At 38.5% G+C, this 12,568-nt stretch overlaps 1 protein-coding gene across 1 annotated transcript in view; it reads right to left on the reverse strand.

Moving 5' to 3' along the window:
* erlin2 (ER lipid raft associated 2) overlaps window positions 1-7,939 on the reverse strand; it is a 37,783-nt gene extending 29,844 nt beyond the window's left edge. The window contains exons 1-6 of the mRNA XM_008417677.3: window positions 7,788-7,939; window positions 6,018-6,126; window positions 5,389-5,470; window positions 512-558; window positions 279-340; window positions 68-193 (exon numbers count right to left, since the gene is read on the reverse strand). Coding sequence (XP_008415899.1) covers window positions 68-193; window positions 279-340; window positions 512-558; window positions 5,389-5,470; window positions 6,018-6,124 — 424 coding nt within the window. The 5' untranslated portion in view covers window positions 6,125-6,126; window positions 7,788-7,939. The remainder of the gene's footprint in view (window positions 1-67; window positions 194-278; window positions 341-511; window positions 559-5,388; window positions 5,471-6,017; window positions 6,127-7,787) is intronic.
* Between the last annotated feature and the right edge of the window lie 4,629 nt (window positions 7,940-12,568).

The raw sequence follows: 12,568 nt of genomic DNA on the forward strand, positions 1-12,568 counted from the left end.
ATAATAAAAAAAACTAATGACAGTATTTGGTTAATATATACTCAATCTGTAGCACACCTCTACTCACCAAACAAGCCGATGTAGACTTCTTGTAGTGAGTGAACGCTACAAAACTGGTTGAGCTCGTGATGCACTTTGTTAAAAATCAAAGCTTTGTCATAGTCTGCTGTGAAGTTCCTCACTATGTCGTACACTGCACAGGAGAAAGAAGAGATGGTTTTCACAAACACAGAGGATTCTGGGTGTGCATCTGAATCCAAAACAATGTCACTAAATACCTGCTGATGGAATGAGGTAGTTCACCACTTCGATGCGGTCAAAGTAAATCATCACTCCTCCACTGGAAGAAAGTGCAAAGGGGTTTCACCAAACACTCTTGAAAAAATTAAAGACTATGTAGCAAGTTGTTGATGTATGAGGTAAAGGTAGATGTGTAGTGTGGGGGGTGTACAATTACGACACCCCCACAAAGCAATTAATCTACTGAAGATTACCAGAACAGAAAACCCACCTCGTCCCACACGGTACGTTCTTCACCTCATCAGTCTGCAGTGTCGTCTGAAGGTCAAAAATCACATGGTTACAAACTCTGAGTTATATTTCTTCATGTCCTCCATCTGATTTTTCTACTACAATTGAGGTCAAAAGGTAATGGACTGAACTTATATAGCGCTTTTCCAGTCATTCTGACCACTCAAAGTGCTCTACAATGGAGTTACATTCACCCATTCGCACTCACAGTTAAAACACCGATACGCAGATCGGTAGACAATTTGAGATCAAGAGCCTTGGCAGGAATCGAACCTACAACCTTCTGATCACAAGACAACTACTCTACCCACAGAGTGATAATTTAATTGTATGAACAATTTAAATGAGATGTAAAATGTTTTCCAGTTTTAGTGTTAAATGTTCATTAAAGTTTATTGGTCTTTGAAAGATATCCTTGCGTTCTTATGCCATTACAGTTATATTACTGGGAAATGATTTCAAAACATTATCGTTTATCGCAGTAACTTCCGGGACAATTTATTGTCCAGCAAAATTTGTTATTGTGACAGGCCTACTGCTGTTCACTAAAAAGAAAACAACTCTACAGCACATTCATAGAAAATAAACTAGTGAGAGCCTGAGAATGAGAAAACACACCTAAAAGCAATAGCCTGTTGAACTGGATTCAGAGGCTGCTGTAAAACTAAGGAGAGCGAGCCAACAGCTGAAAGATCATACATTTCCTTCCTGAAACAACAGAAAGCTGATGCTCTGCTGTCTGGCTCTCTGCAGATTACAGTTCAATGCAGGTTTAGTTCACTGTCCTTACACGCATAATTTTTTTCTACCCACGCCTGGGAAAGAAAGCTTCTTTCAGCAGACTCACAGTTCCAGCCAAAAGATTTGGCAGCAACACATGAGTCAATTTGCTAGCTTTGCAGTCTCTGCTTGTTTTTGTGTTGGCACAAAATCCCCCCTACCTCATTCTAGCTCGATCATAATACAAACACAGATGAAGCTGCGAAAGAGTTCATCTGAAATCACTCTGGTATTCTGATAAGCAGACTGATTGCTTTTAAGTTGGTACAAATGTGCTTGAATTTATCTTTGTCCTGTTTTGACAATGATTAGCGCCAAAGTAAAGTGGGCAGCCCTAAAGAACGGCTTTCTAAACGAGCAAAAACGTAGACATGACACATCCAGTTGGCGCCAACAAGGTCCAGTGTGCTGAAGTAAGCGTGTCCAGAAAGCACCAGCACAGTGTGCTACTGAGAAGTGTACTGTGGCCAGTGTGGTAGAGCTTGCTTAGCAGTCAGTAGGAGTGTGAATATAATGATATTTTAACGCCTGGTAGTCTGGTAAACTCCAAAATTGCAACATTTGTTACATTTTCAATGCTACATTTTCATACTGCACTGTGTCAGACTAACCAAACCCTTTGAAAACCCTGTGCCCCTTTGTCCCTGTGGTGGCACTACACCAAGAACCACTAACGAAAACAACAAAAAAAAACCTCTGAAGAAGTCACTGAGTGCAACTTCCTTCTTCCTGCTTCAAAAGCCGAGAGGTGTGAGATTTTAGTGGCTGTAGATTTCTCTTTTGTCTTTGGTAAAAGAGCATGAGCCATTTCTCCCACTAGCACTAAAGTCTCGGGTATGTTTTAGATGCATTTACCCAGAATGCACTGCAGTATAATCTGCTTCCTGATCTTGAGAGAGGTGTCCGGTTCACTTGGCATTCACATTTGCATTTAAACCGCATCAGAGATCACCTCAACTAAACCGAGACCTCAGTTTTTAGACGGACCAGAGTATCCTTTTTTTGGTCCGCGTCAGAGTTTGATTGTGTATTCACACCTCCCCAAACAAAAAAGACTTTCTAGCCTTTGACTAAAGCGGACTAAGCAGGTCTGGTGTGAATGCAGCCTATAAGCCCAGTCATGTGAAAAAAATTGGGCAATGCCCCTATGGTAAGAAAAGCAGTGGAGAAGCATCTCATTCCATTGACCATATAGTTGCAAAAACTGAAATAACAAAAAGAAATTTGCTTAATGGAAACAACAATTTTGAAAATAAAAAAACACACGTCTTGATAAAAAGTTGTTGCGTTAGAATGAGGTAGTTTTCCTGCTGTGTCAAAATTAGTGTATCTCACAAAAATGCGATGGAAACACTTTTTGCGTCGCAGGCCATGTGATCAACAATCGGAAATTTATGACTGGCAGAAAAGACGAGAAAGACGACAGAAAGTGGTAGGAGGACGATGACAAAGCATGCGTTTTTAGGACTTACAACATGAATAAACTTATTCATGAGTCATTTTAAATGCATTTCTTATTTAACGGATTACCGCAATTGTGAAATTGTGTTTTTTCAACATTAGCAAAATGTCAACAATGTTCTGTGCACATTTGTAATAGAAACACAGCTACTGTTGGCCAGGAACATTATCCAAACAAAAATGAAATTCTGCATGTACAACAAAGTTGGAAAGCAGACAACTGACGCAGAGATGCTTCATCCGATGAATCATCCTCCTAATTATTTGGAGCATCTGGGAACTCATTTTTCTAGCGAGGCCAAGGTGTTAGCAATGACATGTGGTGCAACAATAAGATATTGATGCACCATAACATTTCCTTTTGTGGGCCTGCTTTGCAACAGACAAGATGTGTTAATCACAAATGTGGGTGAACTCAAAACATCCCTCAAGAGAAAGTTTCCCAACAAATCCAGGCACGAAGAGGTGACGATTTGTGTTCTGCTTTGCTGCATGATAAAAGCAGGGTGAGTAACAAAATAGATCAAAAAAGTGGTACCAAGATCAGAACAGAAAACCTTTTCACATATGGCCAGGTACCTAAACAGATCTGGACAACCGTTATTAAGTTCTCAAAAGAGCAGATCAGTCAGCCAACAACAATACAGTTCAAAGCTTTACATCATAAAAAACATCAATTCAAAGATAGACGACACCACACAGTAAGCAATTGTCCACACATTCAACAGATGGACAAACAAAATTACAGAGTTTTATTAAACTCGTTTCAAGAAACAGTGCAAGTACATATCGATAACAACAGGGTAACAGAAACCAATAAAAGTCTCTGAAACTTTTCACAGAAGTGAGTCATTCTAAAAACAAACATTAAATACGAAATAAAAAAATCCCCAGTGGAAATGTCTATTCTGACGTCCACTCCTGGTGTTTAGCCATTCCGGACTGCCTAGATATCAAAAAGGCATCCATAAACTACGATCCCAAGGGACAAAATTACTGAGGGTGCTTTACATCTTATGGCTGACAACTAAGGTTTTCTTGGACAGCACAGGTCCCAATTTTCAGTTGGCAGTAACCTGTTGGTTGGTCTGGTTTTCAGTTTTACTTTGATTCAGACACCCAGTGTTTAAATGTTCTGTTCTACATATTAACTTTAACTCTGGTTTAATGAGAAACAGGGTCTTGGCAGTGAAAATGACAGATTAGAATAATGCTGCAGTTAAAAAGGCCTTGTATGAAAGGCATCCTTTAGAAAAAAAATTTTTTTTAATTCAACTATATTTCTCTTTCTTTATTCAAAAAGTGGCTCTTTCTAATCTACAATGGCATAATTTTTATATCTACATTAAACATAAACTTATCTTAATTCCAATCTTACTTTAAGATGGAAAGGGGTCTTATGTAAAATAAAACTTTTTTTGGAGTTTTATATCATGTTATAATCTAATTCTCTCATCAAAAACATTCCTGGAGTGTTGATTTGATTCTTTCATGCATGCGTGATAAATCCTTAAATCTCCCATGGCAACCATTCAGGGTTGCCTTGATGGTTCCTCAAACAATGAACTGCCTATTTCCCCAAAGCTCTGTCTCACAGAGCAGCGCTCCCCCACTCTGCTCCTCCAGACTAGCGGCAGCAGCAATTAGTAAACACCTGGTGGAAATGTGCGTCTGCTGAGGTCCTAAAAATGGTTGTAAACGGCATCAACAGATGGCATAGAGAAACATTGTTGAGTCGGAAAGCGTAAGAGGTTCTTAAAGAGACAGAGGCCAATTTCAAGGCGTCGGATACGGCTGTGATGGGGAGTCAAATTTCTTTGAAATTGTTTTTGATACATACAACATTTTCCTAACAAGTGAAGGTAATAGTTACTTGATTGTGCCATAAAATGGACTGTGTCGGTAAAATATATTTTTAAAAAACCTTTTCCTTAAAGTAGATAACGATCTTGAATTGAAGAAAATTGTACTTAATGTAGTAAAAACATTGTAAATAAGTGTAAATGTATATCTTATTTCAAGGTATTGAGGTCATTTTTTGACTTAAGCCATGTTTTCTCAAATACCGCTTCAAATATTTCAAGATCTCACTATGCCTGTAAAGGCCTGGACTTTACACCTTATTTTAAGAAATCTTATAGCTCCACTGACAGATTTGTTCTTTTACACAGATAAAATAAAAAAAAAAACATCTTGTGTTCTATTTTTGAGAAGGCTACTTTTTGCAGAGCTCCCACCTGATGCATACTCATAAAAACCTGCAGAGCCGAGGAGATTGAAAACATAACGTGTTGATAAAAACGACCCGTTAACAAAATGTCAAAATATGAATAAAACGCCGTGTCTGTTTTCAATGAGAACTTCTTTAAATAATATTAAACATCTTTACACCTCGACAGAGGTAAAATGATGTTATTTTATCGATAAAATAATATTTAAGCACACCATTGTTATCATCTTGAAGTTTCTAGAGTTTAGAGGGTTACATGAAAAGTTTGACGCTTGTGTTTCAGAGCATATCCACATATATCATTTCTCAAGGACCTGTATGACACTGATATGGGTTACTTTAATCTTCAAAACAAAAAGGTGAGGATTCTGAGATGCCCTACTGACCTGTACAGACTTGTAGGTGGTGATGAACGGGAGCATAAGGTGGAAACCAGGGCCGCTGGTGGCAGTGAGAAGAGCCCCTCCCCTGGGATACACAGGAAGGGCGGATTGAGAGCAATATTCAAGTAAGGAAAAAAAAACAACTAAATATTTACAGATGGATGAAAAGCATTGATAACTTTCAGGTCTGCTGCATTTTGGAGACATTAACTGCAAAACTACTCGCAGGCGACGCAGTGCTTCACTTCACTTCTATTCTTTTCAGCTGCTCTCTGAATCTGAACTCTGATTGGAGAAAACGTCCCGTTAATAATCAAGCAGCTTCACTGTAACTGAGATAAGAGAGACTTCCAAGGCAAACGTTACAAACCTGTGCCAACTTTAATAAGAATCACAGGATAGTGTCAGTTTCTATCAACAATCCACTGAAGCAAGGGAAAAATAGAGAGGTTTATTCATTATAGCACGCTACGGAAACAAAGCATGTCAGTGCAGGTGGTAATAATTATTTGCCCTAAAAGCAAAGCAGAGTTGGCATGTGCGGAATCTTTATTCTTGGCTCTCGCTGTTCGGATTCCTCCCTCCACTCTCACTTTCTCTGGGCAAAGCAAAATGCAATCCTTTCGGCTCACCTGTAGTACACTCCGGTGTGTCCTTCATCGATTTTGTGCACGGAGGCCAACAGCGCCGCTCCGCTGAGAGCAGCTACTATGGAAAATATGGCCCCCCACTGAACCATCCCTGCACACACACACATAAACACACAGCGGTGGACAGCATGTGAATAAAAGCAGATGGGCCTCTAAGACAATCCTTCAGCATGTGACGGTGAAACTTTCCCATTTAACCAGCCAGCTAGCGGTCAGCTAGGGCTTTGCAGGGCATTAGCAGGACTCCAACCCGAGCGCACATTTAAAGAGGATTGAGATTAAAACAACAGAAACGTAACCTTTCCGGACAGCAAGGCCAGGAGGACATTTCCTGACCGTTTAGGGCCCCCTCCTGGCAGCTACATTTACTAATTCATCTGATAGTTTTGACAAATCATTTAAAAGGAACATTAATGGTGTTTAATGCTACTGCATTCATTCTGCATTCAGATTAATCACGGCAAACTGATTATTGAAATAATTGCCAACTAATTTAATAATTGATAAATTGATGACTGGAGCATACAAGCTAAAAAAAGACTTAAAGAATGTCAGAAAGTAAAGTAGTTACGCTAATGTTTTATGTCCTCTAGAATAAAAGTATGACTGCCTTAGTGGCACTGCTAACCTTTAAGCTAACTGCTTAAAGGTTTAAAATGTTAATGATATTTTGACTTTGTTTTAATACAACAACAAACTTGCTTATCTGTCCGTGAAAGGTTGGGAGGCTTAAAGGCTTTCCTATGCCTACATCCCCCAGAATGCTGTGCGGTTCTAGCTTAGAGCGCAGTGAAATTATTGAACACTCTGTCTGATGTATTTTCTATTCACATTGCTCGTGTGTCGATGTCTACCGCTAAGGATTTATTGGCCAGCCCGAGTTTTTACTACAAAGAGGTCAACACTTTATCAAAATATAAGAAATTAGACACTAACTTGTGAATCTCTACTATCTTTTCCTGTTGTTGCTTATAATCGAAATATTTTTTTCACAATTCTGTCCAAATAACTTAACAATAATAAGAGGGATACAAAGAAACACATTCTGTTCACCAAGGCCGAGCAGAAGGAGCCTGATGAGCAACGTCAGCTTTGGTTAGTAAGGATTTGCAGATGCAATCTGGTGCAGCTTATGGCAGTATAAGGTCTTTGTTACAGCAGATGTTTTACAGCAACCTGCGCTGTCCTAACTGTTTAACAACACAAAACAAAAATAAAAAAACAGAAGTTGTTTAGGTCGTTTGTGGTGGGACTCGGTTCTTGAAACGAGCTGGTTACCCTTGTTTTGGAGTACAGCTTTAAATCAGGAGTTTAGACTGAAAAGTTTTACACCGCGTCAAAATTAGCACCAGAAGGTAACTTTTGTGAGCCGAAAGGTTGGTCTGACTGTAAAAGTCTAGATAAGAGGCCGGATGTGAACATATAGTCACCTGTTTGGTATTCCTAAGATAAATGAATGAAAATGTCACACATTTACACTTGATTCAGGATATTAGCTTTCCCTGCTACTAGAGTGAGCAGCATACAGGGCTCGTTTATTGCTGACACACCTGTTCAGATGTTACATTCACAAATGTGTTGTAAAATGCCACATAAAAACGTGCCAAACGCAACATTAAGACACGTTTTATTTTACCTTCTGGCTATATTTTAAGAAACTAATGCAATTCCAGCACGTTTCGGTAAAATGAAAAACTCTCAGTCATAACGAAGAAGTCCGCGGAGAGCCGCAGGTTCGTTAATTTGTCTTACCTGTAATTTTATGTGAAAACACAGCACAGCGGACAACATACAGGAAGTACCTTCTTCTGTTCTGTCTCACAAAACCTCTCAGGATGTGCAGTGTTGCATTTGCGCCCCCTGCTGGAAGGTCTCCGACTATCCCAATGACATCCTGTTTCTGCCTGAAGTTCACATCCGCTCATACTGAGCATGAATGCAGAGATGAAGAGTAACTAAAAACTGTACTCAAGTAAAAGTAAAAAAGTTATTCAAATAGGAATAAAAAAAAAACGATTTGGTGAAAAAGATACTTGTTATGATCATATTAACTAATGCAATGCTTAAAAATGGTGCATCACAAAAACGTGCAAATTCTGGTATTTTGAAGACCAAAGTGGGGGGAAAAGATACAAATAAATAACATGTAATATGTAAATAACAAATACATGCAGAAGAAACACTTTTCGAAATAATGTTTTTTCAATGTAAAACTCATGAAACCAATACTTACAATAGCTAAAGTATGTTAGAACAGGGTACATTTCTTCCATTGTCTTCTTGATCTCCAGATGGCACAAAATAAAATTAAAACAACAAATCTGGCAGATGAACAAGCTGTCTCAGCTTGCCATAAACTGTAGGTATTTGTCTATCTCATGAATTTAAGGTTAAAGCAAGCTTGTTCATCATTCAGTGACGTTACATGCTACCAAATGAAGACATTGTTCTATAACAGCCTCATTAAGAGAATGCTCTGGGTTTTCTTGATTTTTTGAAGACTACAATTTGTACCATCATCCTTAGAGGTTTCACTGTTGCTCTCAAAACAGTACAAATTTTATTTATTAAGTTTTTTAGCCTTTGTCATTGCTTGACTCTGGAAGAAGAGATTATTTTTCTCCACAAAAGACTTATAGAAGATCTGCAGCATCTTGCTGCAAACACCAAGAACCTAATCTTGCTCAGGAAGTACAGTCTGCTCCTGTCTTTTAAACAGCTTTACTGTTGTGTCTTCTGTCCAGTTTGTTGTCCAGGTGTGAACACAAAGGTATTCATATTCCTCAACCATCTCCACTTCTTCTGCCATTATAGAAATAATGTTTTTCCTAAACCTGTTTTTCTTGAAATCTACAATCATGACTGTTGTGTTCAGAATCAGAAGAATTTTATTGTCATTGTCAGAAAGACAACGAAATTGCAGTTCCAGTACATATCATATCACAAAGCATATCAGCTCTCTGTCCTGAGCTTCTGGACCATTTCTGATGCACCTAGCAATTGCAGAATCATCTGAGTATTTCTTCAGATGACTGGAGTCTGTTTTGTACTGGTAGTTTGAGGCGTACAGAGTAAAAAAATGAAATGGTGACAGTACATGGCCCTGTGGTGCTCCTGTGCTGCTGACCACCTGGTTAGGCACATAACCCACTGTCTCACAAACTGTGGTCTGTTTGACAGGTTGTCCTTGACTGAGACAACTGCTCAGTCAAGGACAACTGCAACTTTTAGATTCACCTCTGCTCCAAAATGTCTGAATTTCCTCACCAGCATTCATTCATCTCTGCAATAGGCTGGAAATGAGCAGTTTATTTGATCCAGGTGTGTTTGAGCAGAGACACATCTAAAAGTTGCAGGACGGTAGCCCTCGAGGACTGGAGTTGGTGACCCCTGGTCTAAGTCATTGGCCAGATCATCAGTTATATAATATGCCTGGTATTTAATAGCAGCATGAACTTTAAAGAGGCAGTATTATGTATTTTCCAGCCATATAGTGTCATTATACAGCACAGTCAAGTAACTGTTCAATTCAGTTGTTATAAATATGCTGCACATATCAAATATGATTTAAATTTACAAACACTTATAACAGCATTTGTAATTTAGCCCCTTTAAATTGGGCCTCTGTCTCTTTAAAAACTCCTGCTCTTTCTGAAGGAAGTCATCCCAACATGGCTCCTCTATTAACCCTTTAAGAAACGTTTTTACCAGCGTTGCACTGAGAAGTGGCTCATACAATGAGCTCAGCAGATGCAGCAGATGCTCAGCAGATTAGCTAACATTAGCAGTGTTTGCTAATTGTTGCTGGCTAGTCTGAAGGACTTGAGTGGGGGTTGATTAAAAGCTCAGAAAAGTCAATTTTACATAAAACTGACCCTTTAGGAACAGTACCAGAAAAGGAGGAATCAGGGAATTTCTGATTCTACCTATTTTTATAATCATGATCTTACTCTTCAGTGCACTGTTGTCATGAATTTGATGCATTATTATTATTATTATTATTATTATTATTATTATTATTATTATTATTATTATTATTATTATTATTACTGTGAGCAGGTCCTCAATAACTGTTGAGGACCAGAACAAGAAAGGATTAACAATAACCAAATCATTTGTGCACATAAGGACACGCTGTCTCTCAGATGTCCTTCAGTGTTGTTTAAATGGCAAGGGCATTGTAAAACGGCGGATGGTCTCCCCTGGATATGTGACATGACAGTGATATCACCATAGCAACATAGGAATGCATTTAAGTCATTGCTAAACATGGAATGTGGTGGCGTCATAGTCATTGACGGAACCCGTCAAATTCAAGACATATCCTGAAGGAACCTGACCAAAGCTCGTTTTTGGAAAGCATTTCAAAATGTTTCCGGCTGCTAGCTCACTACAGAACAAGGCCCTGCTGAGGTCCGAGAAGAATGAGAAACTGCTCATGGAGGAAAACAAAAAATGTAAGAAGGAAATAGCAAGTTTAGTCGAGGACAATCTGAAACTACAAAAAGAGATTAGGCAGTTTAAAGACGGACTGAAAGAGGAAGGGTCTCACAAGGACAAAATAAAAGAGCTGCAGGAGACCATTTCAGACTTACAGAACAAACAAGAAGAAAGGGTGAAAAATCTGAGCAGGATTCAGGAGGAGAACGTTGCTCTTCAAAAGGAAGTCAAGACACTCAGCAACAAAAATGCCATTCAGACAATATGGCGAGAGCAACAAGCGAAAGATCTGGAAGGTTTTGACAAGTTAAAGAAAGAAGCTAAATTAATGGCGTCAGACATAAGCCAGCTAAAGAAGCAAAAGGACGATCTTAAAGAGAGGGAGCAGCAAAACCTAAATAAAATACAGGAACTTCAGAACCTCTTGCAGAGCGAGCAGACAAAGAGTAAGAGCACCGAGAAGGCATTACGTATTGAAAGGCTTGATCGACAGAACTTGTCTGAAAAGGACAAAGAGATATTGATGACTTTGAATGATAAAGTAGAAGGCTTACAGAGAAAAAACAAGGAAGTTTTAGATGAACTGAACAAATCCAGAAACCAAGCAAAGTCGCTTAAAAATGACACTGAAATGTTGACGGAAGAGATTCGCAGAGAGAGCATGAGAAACAAAGAGCTGTCAGAGTTACTAGAGGAGAAAACCTCGGAGAGTGACCAACTCCAGACAGAACTGCAGTCCAAAGATGAGCACTTGAGAGGTATGAAAGAAGAAGCCGTAAAAGCTCGGAATATCATACATTGGATGGAGCTGGAATTACAGAAACTCTCCCTTCAATCTGAAAAGGATCGGAAGAGAAACAAGCGTCTGGTGTCGACCATAAACGAGCAGGTCAAAGGCTTGAAGAAGGAAGTGAAAGAAAGGGAAGACAATGAAGCAAAACTCTCGATGCAAGTGTCAGCTCTAAAGGATCAGATCAAAGATGTCGAGGGCAAACTCTGCAACGTCCAGACAGATCTCAGTGAGTCTGAAAAAGAAAATGCTTCACTGAAGGAGGTCATTAAAGGCTTAGACGGTGACATCACAGCTCTTCAAGCAGAGCTGGCGAACGCCAAATCTGAAAATCAGCTTTTACACAATCAGCTGGAGCAGATGAGGAAGCAAATGGAAGAGACAGAAGCGAATAACGAGAAGAAATTGTCTATGCTTGATAGAGAACTGACTATGGTTAGAGACAGCCTGACAGGGACAGAGGAAGAAAGGCAGGGGCTTACTAACAAGCTGGACGAATGTCTGGAGGCTGTTTTCAAGAGCAGCAGAAAACTAAACCAACTGCAGAACCAAAACTCTGAGGCGGAGGAGAAGGCAAAGGAGCTGACCATGGAAAACAACAATCTTCTTGAGGAGAATAAGAAACTTAAGTTGTTTAAGGCATATTGGTTGTTTTTGTCCGAAACAATAATGGACAAAATAAATGATTAAGATTCACTTCCTTCTGAAGTGAATCTTAATCATTCACTTCAGATTAACCTTTTATGTCCTCTACCGCAAAAAAATAAAGCCGTACGCACATCCATATATCATATCTGTTTATTATATCCATACATCCACACATACATACATGCATATAAGTACATACTTATATACATATAAGTGTGTAATTAGTATGTAATGCGATTAAGTCAATTAATTGCACAATATGCAATTAATTGACTTATAGCGATAAGCCTTCATATATCGCAATAAATCAATTAATTTAATTGATTTAAATTTAATGAAATAAATGTAATATATTAAATTGTCCCAGAAGTTATTGCAATAAATAATACTATTGTTTTATTTTTGTTAAACTTTCAATTCTAATGAATATTTAACACTGAAACTGGAGGATATTTTAAATAAAATAAACAAAACAACAAAAGGAATAAATTATGAAGTCTCTGTAAACAAAACTGTCCTTAAAATTTTGGAGCTAGGGGGATAAATCATGCCGAAATAAAGATAAAAATTGCGATTAACCTCCATTTATATATATAGCAATAAATCAAATAATCGCATGGTCAATTAAAACGAGCTCAATAATTTCAGTTTGCAT

Source organism: Poecilia reticulata, chromosome 9 (assembly GCF_904066995.2).
Source record: "Poecilia reticulata chromosome 9, P_reticulata-male-v2, whole genome shotgun sequence".
NCBI lineage: Eukaryota > Metazoa > Chordata > Actinopteri > Cyprinodontiformes > Poeciliidae > Poecilia > Poecilia reticulata.